Genomic DNA, 23015 nt, shown 5'->3' on the forward strand with positions numbered 1-23015 from the left:
CGCTGGAAAATGCGAAGAAGGAATTCGACACCATAAAAACCTTAGACCAAATCTCAAAGCCTCCAAACAGGCCCTCTAATCAGGGTTCCAGTAACCAATATAACCAAAGAGGACAACGCCGCGGCAAGGGCAGAGGCCGGGGCTCTAACCCCAGAGGCACCCCGGCAAGTAACGCCAAATGACCCGAAAGTCCGGGTCCCCTCCCATGCGCCTCCGGTTGGGGGCCGGATAACATCATTCCTATCAGCATGGGAGGGAATAACATCAGACCGGTGGGTATTACCAACCGTAGCCCACGGGTACTGTATAGAGTTCAATCGGTCCCCCACCTACAGACCTCGAAGGGGAAGACGCCTGTCTCCAGACCACCTCGTCATCCTCCTGCAAGAAGTAGAACAGCTGCTACAGAAAGGAGCAATAGAAGTCGTGCCCCTATCTCAGGTAATGGAAGGTATTTATTCAGTGTACTTCCTTGTACCCAAAAAGGACCTAACCATGCGCCCTGTACTAGATATGCGCCCAGCGAACAAATTTGTAAAACCTCAGAAATTTTGTATGGTAACATTACAGGAGGTAATTCCCCTGCTATCTCAGGGGGACTACATGACAACACTAGACATGAAAGATGCATACTTTCATATTTTAATGTTGCCAGCGCACAGAAAATACCTCAGGCTCATGATAGAGGGCAAACACTACCAGTTCAGAGTGCTACCCTTCGGCATAGCGTCTGCACCAAGGGTATTCACGAAGGTACTGGCAGTGGCAGCGGCCCACCTGCGCAGGTTGTCCATACCGGTATACCCTTACCTCGACGATTGGCTCATAACAGGGGAGTCCTACGAGACATGCTTCTCAAACACCCAGAAGACAGTAGACCTTTTGTTCCAACTGGGCTTTTCCATCAACGAGCTTAGAGCCCAGCCAAGTCAAACAATTCCTAGGAGCTCTAATTCGAACAAGGGACGGCCTCGTCTTCCCCTCCAACGAGAGGGTCCAAAATATGCTTTTTCAGATCCCTCAATATGTGGCCGGTCGAGAGGTGACAGTACGCAAAGCAATGCGCTTGCTTGGAATGATGGCGTCATGTATTTATTTGGTACCTCACGCGCACCTGCGCCCAATGCAAGAGTGGCTCAACAGCCAGTGGTGTCAGGCCAACGGACAATGGGACGATCTAGTGGTGGTCTCGCAGGCCTTGGTTCTCTCGCTACGGTGGTGGTCGAAGGAAAACCTGGTAATAGGGAAACTATTTGCCACCCCTGCAGCGGAAGCCACTCTAACCACAGACTCATCCCTCACAGGATGGGGGGGCTCACCTATCCCATCAGACTGCTCATGGAGTCTGGACTCCGAGCGTAGCGTCCAAACACATAAACTTATTAGAACTACTTGCGGTGTTCAAGGCACTAAAAGCCTTCCAGACACCACCTACAAGGGAAGACTGTGATGGTCCTCACGGACAGCACCACAGCCATGTACTACCTCAACAAGCAAAGGGGCACTCACTCTCCAGGACTGTCCAAGCTGTCCCAGAACATCTGGAAGTGGGCTCTTAGACACCACATGTTCCTATTGTCACAACATGTACCAGGGGGAACTCAATCTGCTAGCACACGAACTCAGCAGAGACTTTCCTCTGTCCTCAGAGTACGAGTGGCGATTACACGAAGACATCGCCTTTGACATCTTCACACAATGGGGTTTCCCAGAAATAGACCTCTTCGCAACTCTGGAGAACTCCCAATGCCTAGATTACGCCTCCAGATACCCACAGAACCTCTCCACGGGGAACGGTCTCTGGATACCATGGTCAGGGAAATTTGTTTACGCTTTTCCCCCCCCCCCCCGACTCCTCTGCTGAACAAAATAGTGCACAGGATGCACCAAAAATCAGCCACCATGATTCTGATAGCCCCTATATGGGCCCGCCAACCATGGTTTGCGCACCTGATGGAGATGTCCATATCCCCACCAGTAAAACTGCCCTGCCCATACAACTTGCTGTCACAGGACAGGGGCAAGACACTACACCCATGCCCACAGAACATGAATTTAGCTGCCTGGCTCCTGAGGTCATAGAATTTGGCCATTTGCAACTCCCTCAGAGATGCATGGACATTCTCAGAGAAGCTAGAAAACCCAACACTCGTCATTGCTATTCTAGCAGGTGGATGAGATTTGTCATCTGGTGTAGAGGTAAGAGCATCAACCCAGTCCACTGCTCTCCCACACAAATTGTCCTGACCCATTTACTGGACTCGGGTCTAGTGTTCAATTCTATTAAAGTCCATCTAGCGGCACTTTCTGCATACACCACCTCTCAACTTAAGGTGTCATGGTGGAAAGTCCCAGTTATTAAAGCCTTCATGGAGGGGGTAAAGAGAATACACCCTCCGATAGCAAACCCAGCTCCAGGCTGGGACCTTAATGTGGTACTTACCAGGCTCATGGGCTCACCCTTTGAACCCATGCACAAGGCAACTCTTAAAGACCTCACTCTTAAGACTGCTTTCCTAATAGCTATCACCTCCATTAGGAGATTGAGTGAACTACAGGCTCTTTCTATTCTAGACCCCTTCGTAACAGTTCACAAAGATAAGGCGGTTCTACGCACACACCCAAGGTTTGCACCGAAATTCATATCGAAATTCCATGTCAACCAGTCAATAGAACTACCAACGTTCTTTCAAAACCCTTCCAATTTGGGAGAAAGGAGCCTGCATACACTAGATGTGCGCAGAGCTGTCATGTTTTATATGGAAAGGACTAGGCCACTGAGAAAGACTAATCAGTTCTTTGTCTCGGTGGCAGCAGGAAGAGAAGGAGATGCAGTCTCAAAGTCCACTATATCTAGATGGATTGTTCAATGCATCACTCTCTGTTACACTCTTGCTAAGAGAGAACTACCCTTCAAGCCAAGAGCACACTCTACTCGAGGCACTGGGGCATCCATAGCATTCATTGCAAATGTTCCCCTTGAGTCCATTTGCAAAGCGGCAACCTGGAGTTCTGTACACACCTTTACAAAACACTACTGTCTAGATGCTCATCTAGATCTGATTCCCAGGTGGGACAAGCAGTATTAAGACATCTTTTCTCTACTGTTCCTTCTCACAACCCACCTCCAACTCCGGGTACTGCTCGCTAGTCTATGCACAGCATGTGATTCTAAGCAGATTAGCAAGAATCAGAAGACAATGCATTACTTACCGTAAAAGCATTTCTGATGGTTGTATCTACTTAGATTCACATGCGCCCACCCTTCCTCCCCGCTGGGATGGAAGGAACATAGACATCTTTCTACATCTCTCTCTCTCTTTTCTGTACTCACGTATAGAAGGCTCCCTCAGGGCAGAAAAAATACAAACAGAGGGAACTCGACGCGTGAGGGATTGTGGGTACACTGCACGTCACTATAGGGATAGTGTTACAGACACGCCTTGTCGACGTCCCCATTTCAACGACGAAAAACAAGATGCAATACTCTGCGGTGACCACTGGATGTCGGAATATGCACAGCATGTGAATCTAAGCAGATACAACCATCAGAAATGCCCCCCCCCCCGCACTCCACATAAGATGGGGTGTGCTGGACCTACATAGGAAAAAAGGTAAGTAAAGTCAATTTCACGTTAATACTCTTGGGTATAGTAGTTCACTCAAGAGAAGGTATTTAAACCTGACAGGAAATCTAAAGGATTTCCCTGACAATGTACTGAGGGTGCTGTGTGTCACCATACAAAACGTAGATGCCTATGGAGTTTGTCAGAATCCAAAAACAAAGAAAACTGAGTTCAAATCAGACCAAAAATACATGACAGAGTGAGAAAAAAAGGTCTCACTCCAGGGTAGAAATTAAAATGTCTACAGTCAAAAGAGCTGATCTCTAAGGTTGAAGGGAATTAGCACAGAAATGAGAATTCTCCCTAACAACCTGTTAGGCAGAATTATATGCAGTACCCTTTGGGAACACCACACACAATTAGGACTACAAGTGACAGGTCAAATTCACCTTTGGTACAAGCCTGCACTACACAGTAAAGTGGTACCGATGGCTGAGCAGCCAGACTTATCTCATGAGTAAAGTGACCAGTATCAATAGTTACACAAAGGACAGTAATTATGATGATTCAAACAAACACTGACTCAAGGTTTCTGAGTAAAAGAATATACTTTTATTTACACATCAGTTATTAAACATTTCACTATTTTTAAACGGTAGAAAATCACGTTACTAATGCACTACACCACACCCAATACATTCTGGACAAATTAGGCTCAAAATGAAGTGTGAGCAAAATGGCACTCCAGTAATTCAAAGGGGAGGGAAAGACAAAGTTAGACAGAAATTGAGCAGCACCAACAAGTAAGCAGGGCAATCTAGAAAAAGGAACTACAGTAAGGACATCAAATTAAAGGGGCCTTCCCCAAAGTCAATGGATCAAAGTCTTTGCAGAGGATCACACAGTTCAGGGTAGTTCGCCATTAAGTCTTTGGCAAGAGTACAGAACATAGTTGGTCAGACGAAAAGTTACTTTGAAGAATGGAGAAAGACAAGCCCTCGGATTGGCGAAAGATTTCACACACGTTCACCGCGGCTGGACGAAACGAACAACCAGGTTAGTACAGTACCTTTTAAAGCAGAAGAATGCTGTAGCTGAGGCAGAAGTTCCTGGAACATCCTGCAGGCTCACAGATCCTGAAGCGACTGTCAGACTGACAAGGAGGAGGAAGACTGGAGAGTCCTGCACTGCCCAGGGAAGAAACCAGCAGCTGAACAAAGTGACAAATAAAAGGTGCGCTCCTTAAAACACAAGCAGGGTCCGTTCCTCCTGGCTATCCGGTTCACTGTACCTTTGTACAGCAAATTCGACCAGAGAAGGGAGGCCTGACGAGCAGTTTGGTAAACTTGTTGTTCCCACCAGCTCAAGGGGAGAAGATTCCTTGCAGATCTTCCCTGTTGTCGAAGTTGAAGATTCGGACTCGCAGCAGGGCTTCGCCGGGAGGTTGTCGTGGTAGAGGTCCTCTTCTGTCAGCTTCTCTTCGGTTGTCTCGATCCAGTGGCGACTCTGCCTTTCCAGCCCTAGATACCTGCTTTTTATGCAGTTTTCCCCCATTTACACAGCCTGGCTGTCTGTTTGTTTTATTCATTTATAATGCGCACCAGACCTGAGGGTAAGAGGGCGCAGCAGTACAGATTATGCAAAGCTTACATGGGTTACAATTACAATTTACAATATGTTAAAAATATAAGCAGGAATGGCAGTAATACAGTAAATTATATACAGGGTATTATACAGTAGGTTATATACAGGGGATTGCCCGTAGTGTCAATCACACTGCAGGGTGGCTGGCCCTCTGGGACAGTCACCACAGCCAATCAGATCAGAGTGCGACATAGGTCTCCAAGGAGACCCTGTGCAGGGAGTCCTAAACCCCTCCCTCACATCCCATCCCCCCCCAGACATTTGGGTGCCTAAGGAGGGCTTTGTGTAGAAGCCCGCGAAAGGACGGCAAACAAAGGAACCAAACCTGGTTTGGTGCGTAGAGTAAAACACAAGAAAGACCTTTTCAAAGAGAAATGGCGAATAAACCCTGCCGGAACCGTATAAAAGTAAATATGGTCCAGCGGGTTTAAGTTCGAGGATACCAAGATAGCCTAAAACAATACCAAGGCTATCCAATTTCACAGCGGTTGGAAAAATCGGGTAGTTACCACTGCCACCAGCCAGTCTTAATGAAAAGGGAACAAAACAATGCTCTATGAGGAGAAGCAGACAAAAAGGGATAACTATTAATCCTTTCCAGAACTCTATGTAAGATAGTTTGTACTGGGTCTGTGAGTTTAAAAAGACTAATAAAGTGAATGGCAACATTACATGTTCTGAGAGACAGTAGTCCGTCCCAGAAAATGGAGTCGGAGTTGGGAAGTCTGAAAAAGACAACCCTGTGTCACTGCACTGAAGGTGCTCTATAACACACAGTAAAAAGATGATGCATATGCAGTAGGTGAGGCTCCACAGCCTATGAACACAAACATGTTACACACACAGCAAAACACATGCAAGAGTGGGAAAAAAGGCTCACACTCTTGGTGAAAAAAATAAATCTAGAGCCATTCTGGAGAATTCTCCCTAACACAACCAACACAGGCCATTTTGCTTACTTTTAATTGACCCCCTGACCGCCCACCCAAAAGGTTCTCTCCTCCCCCATTAGTCACCCCTCTCTCCTGGTCTGACCACTCTCTCCTCCCATCGGGTCCCATTGGCACCCTGACCCCCCCGGCCCCAAAGTCGCACCACCTCGTTCACTAACACCCGCCCGATGAAATGAGTGACTGCTTGCCTTCACGTCCACCTTCATTCATCCCCCCCCTCACCCGCCCACCCCTTACTCCGTCCTCAGCAACCTCATCTTTCCATCACCAACACTCTTGACATTCTTGCGCCAGTCACGAGGATCAGCCTGAAACTTGCCTCAAAGCGTAACACTTGGTACAACACTGAACTTGAAGCCCTGAAACAAAAGTGCAGGGCAGCAGAATGGAAGTGGCTAACCTCAGGCTCATTCTCTGACAAACTGGTTTTCCGCCTGCTCCAAAGGCAATACAGACTCCATCTGTGCAAAGAAAAGAGCCACCATTCAGGCACGGATCTCCGGCGCATTCAATAACTCGGCCAAATGTTTCCAAATCTGCAGGGAACTAGCCAACCCCTCCACAGTCTCCTACTCCCCTTCTCTTTCCCGGGCCCTCTGCAATGCACTGTCCTCGCACATTGCCGCCAAATCTCTGGACATTCTGACCTCCCTTTCTACACTCCCTCACAACCCATCCCACACCCCCCCCTCCACACTCATCCCACCCCCCTTCTCCTCCTCCTCTCTTGTCACACCTGAGGAATTTACCAGAGTTGTCTGCTCCATGAAGGTTTCTTCTAAACAGGTCTCCTCTTGCTCATCCAGGACCATCAAGGATAACATTGTCTCTCTTGCCCCTGCTCACGCTGATTTCTGCAATCACTCGTCACTGGATTCCGCCCCCCCCCCCTCCCTAAAGCACTCCCTTGCGGGTCCACTCCTTAACAAACCTTCCTCTGACCCTACCTCCCCTGGAAGCTATTGCCCTATCTCCATCACCCCCTTCCTGGGGAAGCTTCTTGAGAAGCTGACTTTGTCCCAACTTAAATCTTACACTGAACCTGTTGGTGGCCTCCGACCATCAATCTGGATTCTGAGCATCGAAAGGCACGGAAACTGCTCTTCTGATCACCCGTGAATAACTGCTCACATCACCAGACTCCAACTTCCCATCTCTCCCCATCCTACTCGATCTCTCCTATGCATTTGACAGTTAACCATTCCATCCTCATACAAAGGCTCCATGATACACTTGTTATTTTGGAACAGGCACTAGAGTTGCTGTCCTCTTTCCTCACTAGCCGCTCTTCTCAAGTCATCCTGGGCCCATTCTCTCCTCCTTCCTGCTCCACCTGTGGTGTCCCCCTGGCTCTTTAACATCTATCTTGCTCTCCTTGCACGCCTCATCTCCTCGTCCTCCAACTTCCAGTGTTACGCAGGCGACACACAGCTCTTCCTCAGACTCGCTGCTGACCCTCTTGCACCCTCCATCATCCCTGACTGCCTATCTGCCATCCAGTCCTGGTGCGCCTCCAATGATCTCTGCCTCAATGCCTGTAACACTGAGATCCTTCCCATTGGGACCCCTGCTCCCTCTTTCGTCCCCTCACTCTGGCCTTCCTCCTTGGGCTCTCCCCCTGCTCCTTCAACCGAAGCCAGAAACCTTGGAATCATTGCCGACTCCTCTCTCTCCTTCCTCCTGCACACTCAGGACATTGCCAAGAAGTCCAACTATCGGCTCTTCCTTCTCAAAGGAATTCTACCTTTTCTCACTTTCCCTCAGAGGCTCAATGTGACTCGAGACCTAGTTCTCTCTAGACTTGACTACTGCAATAGCCTCCTCCTGAATCTTCCTTCTTCCACTCTGGGACCCCTTTAGCTTATCCAGAATAGGGCAGCAAACCTTATCCTTGGCCTTAAGCCCAGGGATGCATATCTCCTGCACCACAAAGTCTTCACTGGCTCCCGGTTGCTGCACGGATGAAATTGGAATCCCTCTGCATCACCACAAGGCTGCCTGGGCCCGGGGACCACACTATCTTCAACTTTATCTCTCTAAATACTCTCCCCCTAGACCACTTTGCTCCTCTGACACCAACTCCTTGTGTGTAAAGCGTTTTGCTAAGCAGAGGGTTGCTCACTTTCGTATGCGTGCTCCCTCCTTTGGAATAGCCTCCCATACCCCCTGCGCAGGATCTTCTCAAATTCCAGAAGCCCCTTAAGACTTTCCTCTTTTTCTCCTCCTTCCCTCCTTCCCTTCCCACAGTTGCTGAATCGGAGTCCTTGGCCCTTATGCATCTTCAGGGCCTTGACCTCCCACACCCCACACAACTCCTGTCTATCAACAGCACTTGCATCTGCATACAATCTGCCTTGGAGACTCGCACCTACACTTCCTGCGGGTCATGCTGTGTAGCCATCAAGATTCCTAGAACTTCGTCCATGGCTCTCCCACGGGCTTGTGCTCCCCAGCACATACCCCCTCTGCCTTCTTCCTTTCTGAACTTGAACGTTCTGAATACTTAAAAGGCATAGTAAGTTTGTCCCTCCTCTGCTCTTATATTGTGTTTGTAATGTACTTCCCTCCCTCCCTGCGGGCACTTTGAAACAGTATATTCTTATTGTATAAGAGCTCAACAAGCAAACTAAATAAATAAATAATTGAAGAATCCTCTGGAATTTGCCTTTTCTGCATCTGCGCCTTATCTACTTGCCTACAATCTGACTTTAAAGAGTTCATACCTAGATAGAGATGGACGGCTAAAGCTTTAAGGCCTCTGAAAAAGTGATGCAAGTCTTTTAAAGTACTGACCTGCTATTGTTGGTGTAGCTTAACCTTTTTATTCCTACAACAGAACATTTTCTGAGTTGGTATAACACATGGATTTACTTACCTTTGAACTGAACCAGGCTGCCTTTCCTGGGGTGTGCAAGGCGTTCTTTCCTTGGGTGCGGCAGGCAGGCGGCCTTTCCTTGGGCGCGGCAGGCGGGAAGCCTTTCCTTGGGCGCGGCAGGCGGGCGGCCTTTCCTTGGGCGTGGAAGGCGGACGGCCTTTCCTTGGGCGCGGAAGGCGGACGGCCTTTCCTTGGGCGCGGAAGGCACGCTGCTTTTCCTTGGGCGCGGCAGGCGGGCGGCTTTTCCTTGGGCGTGGCAGGCGGACGGCTTTTCCTTGGATGCGGCAGGCGGGCGGCTTTTCCTTTGTTTTAGTGGCTTGGTTTGAGACTTCCTTTATGAGGATTTTGTGAGACGTGCTATCTTTCATTGGGGTAGAGGGGCTGCTAGGCTGTTCTTTGGTGGAGCTTTAAGTTTCCTTTTTGTCTTTCTTTACAGGTACAACCAGAGAGTGTCCCTTGCCATCCCTAACCTTGGGAACACAAGTCAACAGGAATATAAAGTGTCGTCTGTGCCAAACACATCTCAGAACTATGCCAAAGTCATTAAAGAGCATGGGTAAGAGCTGGTCTGCATCGGACAGGTGCTTTTTATTTTTGTATTTTTTTAAATCATTTTATTTGAGATTTGTAAGGGGTAAAATAATGGTATATCTACAGTTGTCATTTTTCCTGAATATATATGAAAAAATATATATTTTTATTTTTGGCAAGCAAATGTTTTTATTGATTTTTAATCGACTGCAAGGATCACCATGGCCAACTACAGCAGTCCCAACAACATATTACATATCCGAGATAACAGGCACAGTAGTAATGCATTCATCCTCACCATAACCCTGCACCCGCTGGTCTCAACAGCTCCCAGGGGACAGCCAGCCACAAGTCATCCCTACCATAACCCTGCACCCGCTGGTCTCAACGGCTCCCAGGGTACAGCCAACCACAAGTCATCTTCACCATAACCCTGCACCCGCTGGTCTCAGCAGCTCCCCAGGGCACAGCCAACCCAACCACAAGTCATCCCTACCGTAATCCTGCACCCGCTGGTCTCAACAGCTCCCAGGGGACAGCCAACCACAAGTGATCCTCACCATAACCCTGCACCCGCTGGTCTCAACAGCTCTCAGGGGACAGCCAACCCAACCACAAGTCTTCCCTACCGTAACCTTGCACCCGCTGGTCTAAACAGCTCCCAGGGGACAGCCAACCCAACCACAAGTCATCCCTACCGTAACCCTGCACCCGCTGGTCTAAACAGCTCCCAGGGGACAGCCAACCCAACCACAAGTCATCCCTACCGTAACCCTGCACCCGCTGGTCTAAACAGCTCCCAGGGGACAGCCAACCCAACCACAAGTCTTCCCTACCGTAACCCTGCACCCGCTGGTCTAAACAGCTCCCAGGGGACAGCCAACCCAACCACAAGTCTTCCCTACCATAACCCTGCACCCGCTGGTCTCAACAGCTCCCAGGAGACAGCCAACCACAAGTCATCCCTACCATAACCCTGCACCCGCTGGTCTCAACAGCTCCTAGGGGACAGCCAACCACAAGTCATCCCTACCATAACCCTGCACCCGCTGGTCTCAACAGCTCCCAGGGGACAGCCAACCACAAGTCATCCCTACCATAACCCTGAACCCACTGGTCTCAACAGCTCCCAGGGGACAGCCAACCACAAGTCATCCCTACCATAACCCTGCACCCGCTGGTCTCAACAGCTCCCAGGAGACAGCCAGCCACAAGTCATCCTCACCATAACCCTGCACCCGCTGGTCTCAACAGCTCCCAGGGGACAGCCAACCCAACCACAAGTCATCCCTACCGTAATCCTGCACCCACTGACCTCAACAGCTCCCAGGGGACAGCCAACCACAAGTGATCCTCACCATAACCCTGCACCCACTGGTCTCAACAGCTCCCAGGGGACAGCCAACCCAACCACAAGTCATCCCTACCATAACCCTGCACCCGCTGGTCTCAACAGCTCCCAGGAGACAGCCAGCCACAAGTCATCCTCACCATAACCCTGCACCCGCTGGTCTCAACAGCTCCCAGGGGACAGCCAACCCAACCACAGGTCATCCTCACCATAACCCTGCACCCGCTGGTCTCAACAGCTCCCAGCGGACAGCCAACCCAACCACAAGTCATCCCTACCATAACCCTGCACCCGCTGGTCTCAACAGCTCCCAGGGGACAGCCAGCCACAAGTCCTCCTCACCATAACCCTGCACCCGCTGGTCTCAACAGCTCCCAGGGGACAGCCAACCCAACCACAAGTCATCCCTACCATAACCCTGCACCCGCTGGTCTCAACAGCTCCCAGGGGACAGCCAACCCAACCACAAGTCATCCCTATCATAACCCTGCACCCGCTGGTCTCAACAGCTCCCAGGGGACAGCCAACCACAAGTTATCCTCACCATAACCCTGCACCCGCTGGTCTCGGCAGCTCCCAGGGACAGCCAACCCAACCACAAGTCATCCTCACCATAACCCTGCACCCGCTGGTCTCAACAGCTCCCAGGGGACAGCCAACCACAAGTCATCCCTACCATAACCTTGCACCCGCTGGTCTCAACAGCTCCCAGGGGACAGCCAACCACAAGTCATCCCTACCATAACCCTGCACCCGCTGGTCTGAACAGCTCCCAGGGGACAGCCAACCACAAGTCATCCCTACCATAACCCTGCACCCGCTGGTCTCGACAGCTCCCAGGGGACAGCCAACCCAACCACAAGTCATCCCTACCATAACCCTGCACCCGCTGGTCTCAACAGCTCCCAGGGGACAGCCAACCACAAGTCATCCCTACCATAACCCTGCACCCGCTGGTCTCAACAGCTCCCAGGGGACAGCCAACCCAACCACAAGTCATCCTTGCCATAACCCTGCACCCGCTGGTCTCAACAGCTCCCAGGGAACAGCCAACCACAAGTCATCCCTACCATAACCCTGCACCCGCTGGTCTCAACAGCTCCCAGGGGACAGCCAACCACAAGTGATCCTCACCATAACCCTGCACCCGCTGGTCTCAACAGCTCCCAGGGGACAGCCAACCCAACCACAAGTCTTCCCTACCGTAACCCTGCACCCGCTGGTCTCAACAGCTCCCAGGGGACAGCCAACCACAAGTCATCCCTACCATAACCCTGCACCCGCTGGTCTCAACCGCTCCCCGGGGACATCCAACCCAACCACAAGTCATCCCTACCATAACCCTGCCCCCGCTGGTCTCAACAGCTCCCAGGGGACAGCCAACCCAACCACAAGTCATCCCTACCATAACCCTGCACCCGCTGGTCTCAACAGCTCCGTGGGGACAGCCAACCCAACCACAAGTCATCCTTGCCATAACCCTGCACCCGCTGGTCTCAACAGCTCCCAGGGAACAGCCAACCACAAGTCATCCCTACCATAACCCTGCACCCGCTGGTCTCAACAGCTCCCAGGGGACAGCCAACCACAAGTGATCCTCACCATAACCCTGCACCCGCTGGTCTCAACAGCTCCCAGGGGACAGCCAACCCAACCACAAGTCATCCCTACCATAACCCTGTGTTAGGGAGAATTTTCAGTTTAGTGCTAAATTTCTCCCACCTTCGAGTCCTCCAGCTCTTGTGCTGAACTTTGGGACATTGGACTTTTACATTCTGTGTGTTGTCTGGGTTTGTTTCTTTTGGTTTTACAGTGTGACAAACTCCATAGGCATCATCCTTTACATTGTGTCACACAGCGCCTTCAGTGCAGTGGCACAGGGAAGTCTTTCAGATTTCCCAAAGGCTTAAATACCTTCTCTGTTATAAACTACTGTTTCCCAGAGCAGTGAAGTGAAATTGACTTTACTTACCATTGTAACTTTCTAGACCCAGCTCACAATATCTGACAATAGGGGGCTGGTGGGGTTACTTAGTATCCCCTTTGTCTAGCTTCTCATGTAACATTTTTATCTTACTCTTTTCTCACTGAATCGCTGGGGGCAGTGGTTTCATTTTAACTACCATTGTGTGCATTTACCACAGGCTGCATTTGCAGCTGCAGTAAAGCACTTAAGGGTACCATTTTTGTCAAAATGGCCCTGGTCTTCGTCTTTCCGCCAATTCTTTGTGGATAGATCCTTCTTGAGATTTACTCTGCGTGCCAAACCAGGTTTGGTCCCATTGTTTGCTTTGACTTTGGCGGGTTTCACGAGTGAAGCCCGCCTCTGGCTCCAGGGTGTCTGGGGTAGGCAGGAAGTGAGGCAGGTGCTCGAAACTCCCTGTGCTTAGTCTCCTAGGAAACCCAAATTCACTCTGTGGTAATTGGCCAGCTGACTGTCCGGCAAGGACAGCCACCCTGCCGGGTGACTGACAGCTAGGCTGGAATGAATGGGAGAGAACTGAATAAAAGCCAAGGCGTTTGGCTTGGAAGGCAGAGTCGACCACTGGACGAAGGAACCGAAGAAGAACTTGAAGAGGACGCCTGCTGCAACTCCTGGACCATTGGTTTGCCCGGTGAAGCCCTGCTGCTGTGCGGACTCCAAATTCGCATCGACAGAGAAGCCCCTGCAAGGACGACTTCTCCTTTTGAGTTGGTGGGACCAATCAACTCCAAAGTAAGCCACCTGGACATCCATCTCGGAGCTGTTTGAATTTCCGCAGAGTTGCTGCTGGAAACTGTATAGCTAGGGAGAGGAACACCAGATTGTGTGCGTTGCTTTTAAGCTGTCTGACTAAGTCTGAGCCCCTTCAGCAGAGTGCGGGACCCCAGAAGCAAGGAAAGTCCATCTCGACAGCCAGGAACCACAGTGTTGCTATTTGCGGAAGATGCAAGGAACTGAAACACTAAACAGCCGCTGAATTGAAGATTGCTGGTTCCGAGCGGTGACCGTCCCATTGCGGTGCAGGAATCCCCAGAAGTCCTCCCTCTTGTCCCCACGACTGAGGCCCAGGAACAGTGAGAGCTGCACAGGGACAGAAGTCATCTGCTGCCCTTTTCTTCATTCTAAATGTACTGTAAAGTCTGAGAGAACTTCCCTCTTGCTTTAGAGTTGCTTGCACCTTCTGCTACTGACAAGTCTAATCAGCTTGTGGCCGTACATTTGATTCTTCTTTTCATCAAAGACTTTTAAACACTGTACAAAGACTTTCTACTTGCCTACAAAGAAGTGCTTCAGCTCATATAGACTTTTGCCTATTGACTTTGGCTTAGCCTCTTCCACTGAATGACTCTTATTGGGGATCTGAAAGTAATTGCCCGCTTAAGAGTATTTGTGGTCTCTTGTATGTTCTAAATAACCTTTTTCCTTTGCCTTACTATACGATTCTAAATGCAACAGTGATATATTAATGTCCCCAGCACCGTATCAATTGAAGTCACCTGAGGGTGTAGGTAGTGTCTGTGGGCCATCCCAAAAGGGAATCTACTGATTTAGAGATATTAAGAGTGTGTATTTCATGAAGTGTATTTGAGTGTTACTGTTTTATTGCTCCCTTCTGAAGAAGGCTTATTCAAACTGACTGTTAAATAAATTAATAATTGTTTAATCAGGAAACCTTGAGTATAGGTTTATTTGAATACCTGTAACTGAATCTTTGTAACTCCCCTACAGCTCACATTTCGCCTCTCGAGAAAAGGCTGGCTGCTCAACATGCTACCAAAACTGTGTAGTACAAGCTTATACCAAAGGTTGGGTTTCCTATACCTGTAGTCAGAGTTGTTTGTAGTGTTCCCAGAGGGTACTGCATACAAACTTTGCCTAATGCCCTTCACCCGCCGGTCTCAACAGGTCCTAGGGGACAGCCAACCCCCAAGAAGAGCTACATTTTTCATAGTAGCTGAAAGAGGCGGAGAAGCGGCGGCCTACCAACCACTCCTGGGACATTCTCTGCATATCCTAAAAATGTTCACCATACATCCCTAGATTTTACATATTGCCCTAAACTCGGGATGTAATTTGTTCTGCCACTATTATAGCCCAAATGTGTACCCACCACATTTGAATAAAGGGCCCTTGTGCTACCAGCAATTGGGATATCAAAGCTGCCACGGATCCAGCCATCGGGTAAACCCCATCCCCGGTATCTCCCAGGAGAACCCCCCAGAGGTCCATAGGAAGGGCTAATCCGGTGATGTTTTTGATTTATGCCAAGACCTCTTTACAAACATGTTTAACATTCCCACATTTCCATCCCAGGCATCAGGTGAGCTTGTGCACTGCGACCCCCAGACCCCCTCTGGAACCATCATGGCGGTGGCTAGCACCTCGGGACCCTCGCGGGCTTCCGAGCCATGCCAGAGCTTGCCTTCCCCATATCCCGCCCCCTGTTCATCCTCCAAGTGCACTGTTTCCTTGCTTCCTTTACCCACCTAGCTCCTGCTTCCCCCTGCCCCCCCCCGCCCGTCCCCCGATAGGCTAGATCACCAGTCATGACTAACCTTCCCTAGGGCAGCCCCTTCTGCTGGGGGCGCTGAGGCAGGGGGCGGCTCCTGCATTGGCGGCTCTGGGGCGTGGCTGCGGGCGTCCGCGGGGGAAGCCAATGAAGCCAATAGTCACCAGACACCGCCAAAAACTGTAAGTGTTGGCATGGGTGGGGTGTAGAGCAATTGCTCTACCCCAGACAGCTCCAGCCACTCTTAACTTACCTTTCCATAACCCAGACTGCCACAGACATACACCATGCATTATTAGAGAGATATGTGACCACCAGCCTAAACCTATTCATGGCAGGACAGCAAATATTGCCTGCATTACAATGTTAACTAGTACCATACCCAGTGAAAACTATGAAGATTAGCCGGCGTCGCATCTAGATAGAACTGTAAATGTTAGCATGTGCCACACTTAGATGGAATTCCTATGTTTAGCCTGCGTTGCATCTAGATAGTAATTTGATTCAATGATTGACATACGATTCGCCGACTCACTAACAATTTCACCCCTCTGCATACACCTCTCAAACTCCAAACAAACACAACCACAACTCTATAACACAAACCGCCCTAACTTCACCACACTGCAACAACAAAACAAACACACATGGACTTGCACAACAGTACACGCACAGCCAATGGACCCACCGGGCTGAGACCGCCAACAGCACATCAGCGCTCTCTTGCACTTTCCCAGCTTATTCCCACTAACTCACCCCCTCTCCCCCCTTCCCTTTTTCAGAGCCGCCAGAACGCCAGGGGACCACTCTGGTGGTGATAGTGGGCGCTACAAATATCCTTTAACATTAACATGTCCACAGTAGATGTAGAAGAGATCCCGTTACCAAGCAACGTCTCCAGCAGTTCAGGAATCTGGTGATGTCATCACTGCTTCTCCCCATATGTGGCCAGGGTGATGCAGGCACTTCCTGATCTGAACCTTGGGGGTGGCTATTTGAGGGAGGACACTCGAGGTGGGGGGGTGACAGGATGTTAGTATAGTTGTTCTACCGAGACTTAATAAAACTATACCCGAGGAGGCAATGCAGAATCTCCAACTCTTAGTATGGATCTGAACTACATATTATAGTAGGCTGGACAGAGCAGCCAGGCTTATTTTAGGAGCGAGAGAGGTCTGTAGAATCATTACAAATATGTGTACCATATATATGGCCCCAAAGAAACACTAGTGTAAAAAAGAAATTGTTTAATTACATAAAAGTAGGCCCAGATACATTGTAGGAAAATAAGTATCACAATTATAAAAAACAACTTAATACTTGGATACAACCCAAAGTATAACCTTATTAAGAATAGCAATTAGCAGCTCAAGGTGAGTCAAACCTATAACAGATTCAGAATGGCAATCAGCTATTCTTGGGGAGTAAAGCCTGTTGCAGTAGTCCAGCCTAGAGAGAACCAGAGCTCTGGAGACGGTGAGCTTCTCATGGAAGGAGAGGAAAGGAAGAATACTGCTGAGGAGGTGCAGCTGGTAGTGTGACTTCTTAGAGACGTCAGAGATGTGAGGGACAGAAAGAGAGTGTGGACTTGAAGATGACCCAAGGTTTTTAGCCTCACAGATGGGAGCAGGAAGAGGGCAAGAGAGGCCGGCCAGAGAGTGACCGTAACGGAGGGAGCAGGTGTGCTGATGAGGAGAATCTCAGTCTTACTGGCATTAAGGCAGAGATCATTGGTGGCACACCACTCCTGGATAGCAGACAGAGATGAGAGACGGAGAATAGGTGGCTGAATGGAGCCTGAAAAGGAGCCGAGTGTCATCCGCATAGCACAAAGTTGGGACAGAGAGCGGCAATGCGGTGGGCAAGAAGTGCCAGTATTGGTTAAACAACCTGGGAGCGAGGTTAAACCCCCGGGAACACCACATGTAGAGATAGAGATAGAGGAGAGGAAGGACCCAAGTTGGACCTGGGAGGGTCGATCAGAGAGCCAAGATGTCACCCAAGCCAGGGCCTGATCGGTGATAACCAGGTTATCTCAGACGGTTGAGCAGGATGGCATGGTTGACCTTGTAAAAGGCAGAAGAGAGATCAAGTAAGATGAGGCAGTGGTTTTACAACGAACTACCATGATTTGTCCCGACCGCAAACACCGCTAGCGTTAAATCACGGGAGCAATGTTTTTCAAAATGGCGTCTGAGCCTCGTTTGTTTAAACGGGTCCGGTCTTTTTTCACCATTCCTTTTTGGCAAGGTCCTTCTAGAGTTTCTCTGCGCACCAAACCAGGTTTGGTCCCTTTGTTCCTACTCCTTTGGCGGGCTTCAGGACTGAAGCTCTGGTGCCCGAGTGTCTGGGGTGGATAGGAAGTGAGGGAGGTTCCTGAAACTCCCTGTGCTTACTCTCCTAGGAGACCCGAATGCACTCTGGCGTGATTGGCTGGCTGACTGGCCGGCACGGACAGCCGGTTCCATGTCCTTTCATCGCGGGATGTATTTTCGTGGGTTTTTTTTACTGTGATTTTTTTTTTTTCTCGATAAAACCCATCGATTTTTATTTTTTGTATTCTTTTTGGAGGGGTTCCCCCCCCTAAACCCCACATTTTCTAAAAAAATCAATGTTTTTTTTCGAAAACAAACTTGCGGTAGAAAAAACATCCTGCGATGAAAGGACATTGTACCGGACAGCCACCCTGCTGGGTGAGTGGTAGCTAGGCTGGAATTAATGGGAGAAAACTGTTTAAAACGTGAGTCTCTTGGCTTGGAAGGCAGAGTCGACCACTGGAACAAAAGAACTGAAGACGAGCTGGAAGAGGACGGCGGCTGCAACTACTGGACCATTGGTTAGCCCGGTGAAGCCCTGCTGCAGGTCCAAATCGCCAATTTCATCTCGACCGAAGCCCTTCAAGGACAACTTCTCCCTTTTGAGTTGGTGGGACCAATCAACTCATAAACCACCTGGTTACCATTCTCGGAGCTGGTTGTATTTTCCTCAGAGTGCTGCAGGAAACTGAATAGCCACGGAGAAGGACACCAGTTTGCTTGCTTGACGACAGCTACCGGAATCGAAGATTTGCTTTTGCCATCTTTTTTGACCAGTCCCCGTGCAGTGCAGGAGTCCCCCGACGTCCTCCCTTTTGTCCCCACGACTGAGGCTCTGGAACAGCGCGATCTGCAGGAACTACTAGGAACGGAAGTCTTCCGCTGCATCTTTTTCTTCAATATAAGGTACTGTGAAAACCCGACCGAGAGAACTTACCTCACACTGTGAAAGTGCGTGAATCTTTGGCAACTTGCAGGCCTAGTCAGCTTGGGACCCGACATATGAATCTTTCTTCTATGAACTACTTCTGAGAACCATGGCAAAGACTTTTCTGTTTAACTACCAGAACCTTTTTTACTGATACAAAACTCTAGCCCATTGACTTTGGCCTACCTATTGCATTGAATCAACTACTCTGGTGAACTCAAACTATTTGTTTAAGAGTAACTCTACTATTCGCTTTAACTTATGCCCTTTTGCTCCTACTTTAAATGCTGTAAATGCCATTTTACTCCTCTTTCAAAGTAGTTTAAATGCCTCAGAACCTGATGGTGTGAAGTACTGTAGTATATTTTTGTGTGATATTGATTGCCTCCTTTTAGTGAATGTTTTCTAACGGACTGTGTAATAAATTTAAGTGTTTTACCAAGAAGCCTGGAGCACAAGTGTCTATCTGAATACTTGTGATTGTAGACCTCTGCGTAACGGTTCCATGTGTTAATATCCCCGCAAAAATATTGCGATACAAAAACATCACCATATTTTTGTGGCGATAGAGACCCCGCAACCCCCGCTCCCACAAAATATTCCCCCAAAAATATCGCCTATGGCGAGACAAACAGCCATATATACAGCGATATGTTTTGTAGGGATACCTGTGTAACACCCTTACAAACTCACATTCCCTCTTGCGAGAAGCCTGGCTGCTCAGCTCGCTACCAAAAACGGCGTGGCACAGACTTATACCAACGGTTGGTTTTGCTTACACCTGTAGTCATAGTTGTGTGTAGTGGTCCCAGAGGGTACTGCTTGCAAACGTTGCCTAACAAGTTGGAAGATGGCCAGCTATTCCAGGAGTTTGCCCAGGAAAGGAGTGATGGAGATTGGGCAATAGTTAGCCGGGCAGGACGGGTCGGCAGAGGGTGCACAAGTTAGTGCTTCAGGGGGGGTGGGGGAAAGACTCCAGAGGCGAAGGAGTTCTTGCCGAAGTTGGCCAAAGCAGGAACAAGGTTGTCAATGTGGTCCTTGATGGTTTTAGAGGAATAGGGGAGAACCTGTTTTGACAAGACTTTCGTAGATCAGACTTGTCTGGAAACATTGTCTGGGGAGAACAGGGGAAAGGCAGAGAAGGAAGGTGGAGGGGTGGGCACAGAAGGGCCAGAGGAAGAGCTGGTGTAGAGGGAGGTGAGGAAGAGAGAGAGAGAGGACAGGATGTCCTGAGTATCAGAGATGGAATGAGAAGCCAGGGCCGTCCAGAGAGCCCGGGAGGAGACAGGAGAGGTAGAGACTGCAGCAGGATTAGCCAGCTCTTTGCAGATTTTTAAGAGTTAGGCCGAGTTGTTGGATGTGGGCTTGGATGAGGGCTCTCTTCTTGGTGGGGACAGAGAGCCAGTATTACCTTTGGAGCAGGTGGCAGGCCAGTTTGTCAGAGGATGTACAGGAAGCTAGCCATTTTCTCTCAGCCACCGTGCACTTGTGGTTAAGGGTGACGAGGTCTGAGTTGCACTTGGCTTTGGTCTTCAAGCGGAACCTCATGGCAGGGGCAAGAACATCAAGAGTATCAGATATAGCAGAGCGGAGCATGGAGAGGGCTGTGCCAGGGTGTGAATCAGCCGAAGAGAGAAAAGGGGCAGGAGGGGGTGAGAAAGTGGTGGTGAAAGCCTCAACTGACGCACGCTTCATGGGTCGGATAACCGAGAAGGTAGGTGGTAGTGCTGGTGTTGGCTTGGCCTGAGGGGTGGTGAGAGTGAGCTGGGTGGAAAGGAGAAAGTGATCATTCCAGGAGAGAGGAGTGGTGAGAGGGATAGAAAGGGGAAGGTTTGTAGAGATCAGAACATCCAGAGTGTGCCCTGCAGAGTGAGTTGGGCCAGAGGAGAGGATAGAAAGTGATAGTCTCACAGAGGTCTCGAAAGAGTCCAAAGATGTTAGTCTCCAAGAAGGAGGAGTTGAGTGATCGAGACCAGGAGGGAAGAGAAGAGGTCCGCCCCCTCAGAGAGGAAGGAGGAGATCTGCCCAGGTGGCCGGTAGATGGTAGCCACAGTAAGGGAGTGGGTAGGAGAGAGAGAGTCTGCAGGCGAGGCATTCCAAAGAGGAATAGGCCTTCATAGGAATGACAGAGGCAGGAATCTACTCTGGGAAGACCACAGTTACACCCCTTACCCCTGGATCGATTGGACCTGGGCGCGGAGAGGATCTTGTAGCCATCAGGAAGGAGTGTGTCAAAGCTCATGACAGAGCTGGCCGTGAACCATGTCTTGTTAAGACCAAGGACATCGAGGTCAAGTTCTTCAAGGAGGCGGCAGATGTCAGTGCGTTTGACAGCTGAGCGAGAGTTTAGAGTGGCAATTTGGAGAAGGTTGCCGTCCTTGAAAGACTTCCGGGGAGGGGTACAAATCAGAGGTACGCCGTGCAGAGCTGTAGAAGAAGCCCAAGGGGCGTGGGGGCGGAGGGAGAAGAGGAAGGAGGAGAGGGCAAGGTGGACAAGGAGGAGACCGCAGGGGCAGGCAAGGAAGCCATGGAGGGAAGAGAGTCCAGCAGGAGAAGAAAGGAAATTGATGAGGCGTGGGAAGCGTCTATCAAAGAGAAGGTTGGCCTGAGGGCCTTGGACCAAGACGGTACCATTTAGGTAAACATTAATGATGACCTTAGAGGAGTAGAAGGAGGACAGGAGGGCCTCCCACCGGGTGCCACCATTAATGGGAGAAGAGAAAGGACAAAGCACAGAGACCACATGAAGGTTCCATAGATCCGGTGAGGGAACTGCAAAGAGGATGTCGGTGAGGGTTTGCCTTGAGGAAGCACTGGTATAGGTGTCAGCGATAGGGAAGCCTGGGTTTGAGACCAGGATGTCCTTTTTAAACTTCGTCCTACCAGATTTAGTGAGGAGAGCAGGATAGTCGATAAGGAAGCAGTTAGAAAAGATAGGCGAGACAGAGAGCACCATAGAGTAGGTAGGTAGAGATGAGGAAGGGGGAGGGGAGAACACTAGGGAAGGACACAGGGAGTGGAGCAAGCAGAAGAAACAAGGAAAAACGAGACGGTAGTAGAGAATCTAAAAAAACGATAAGCGCTCAGACAATGGTAGAACAGTTTGCTAGATGAACGCTTTGCTAACAAGTTGAACCAAAGAAAGCATTACTTTCACAATGTGGTTTAAACACCGGAGACAACTCACCTAGGTCTGAGAGTCCTGTATAGTGGGAGAAAGGCCTTGGTTCCACAATGCTGTTTAAATATGGCCAATAACCCTAGGGTTATCTCAGAGTGACATAGGTTAATAATCACAGTATTATTCTAGTGTAGGTAAGGTAGCTATGTGGCAGGGTTTTCAGGGTGGCTCTAGTCCTCACCTGGGTCACTCCTACTTTACAAGTTGCTGCTGGTTGACTGCTGGCCACTGGCTTCCCCTGCTGACACCTGCAGACGCTATCAGGAGCCGCCCTTTGCCTGGGGCCCCTTAGCCGCAGGGGCTGCACGGCAGAGGGCTGCCCGGGGTAGGTCAGTTAAGAGCAAAGCAATGGCCTATCGGGGGAGGTGGGTGGGCTAGGAGGAGGGAGAGAAAAAATGAAGAGGGACGTGGAACCAAGCAGAGACGCCGGGGGGAGCCTCATAAGTGGAAACATTTTGTCATTTGGCGCAGTATTAGGAACATCAAATATTGACTGTTCACCCACTCATTTAGTCCTTTATTTAACACACCTCTTAGATCACCACATCTCAAAGCAAGCTTTCCTGGTGGAAAATCCCAGTGATTAAAGCATTCATGGAAAGGGTCAAAAGCATGCACCTCCTATTTCTGATCCAAATATTGCCCTTACTAAACTTATGTGCCCTCCTTTTGAACCAATGCACAAGGCTAGTGTTGAGGATCTCATCTACAAGACTGCTTTTCTGGTGGCTGTTACTTCCATTAGGAGAGCTTGTGAACTGCAGGCTCTCTCAGTTCAAGACCCTTTGTTAATATTCATAAGGAAAGTGGTTTTGCGCACACACCCATGCTTTACACCTAAATTAATTAAGATCCATGTGAACCAATCCATTGAGCTTCCAACTTTCTCTCAAAATCCCACTAATTCAGCTGAAAGAAGCCTCCCAAGATGTTAAGCGAGCAGTGGTGTATTACCTCGACAAAACAAAACCACTAAGGAAGACAGACCAATTCTTTGTCTCCGTTGGCGCTGGTAGAGAAAGGCACCCTGTCTCTTAGGCGGCAATTTCTAGACAGATTCTTAAATGCATCAAGCTATATTACTCTCTGTCTAAGAGAGATGTACCTGTTACGCCTAGAGCACGTTCTATTCGAGGCACAGGAGCTACTATAGCTTTTATTGCAAATTTTCCTCTTGA

General features: G+C 49.5%; 1 protein-coding gene across 1 annotated transcript in view; it reads left to right on the forward strand.

Annotated features, from left to right (window-relative positions):
• ABRAXAS2 (abraxas 2, BRISC complex subunit) overlaps window positions 1-23015 on the forward strand; it is a 266581-nt gene that overhangs the window by 195669 nt on the left and 47897 nt on the right. Inside the window, exon 6 of the mRNA XM_069612044.1 lies at window positions 9475-9594. Within this exon, the coding sequence (XP_069468145.1) occupies window positions 9475-9594 (120 nt within the window). The remainder of the gene's footprint in view (window positions 1-9474; window positions 9595-23015) is intronic.

Source organism: Ambystoma mexicanum, chromosome 8, assembly GCF_040938575.1.
Source record: "Ambystoma mexicanum isolate Mex_15411 chromosome 8, UKY_AmexF1_1, whole genome shotgun sequence".
Classification (NCBI taxonomy): Eukaryota; Metazoa; Chordata; class Amphibia; order Caudata; family Ambystomatidae; genus Ambystoma; species Ambystoma mexicanum.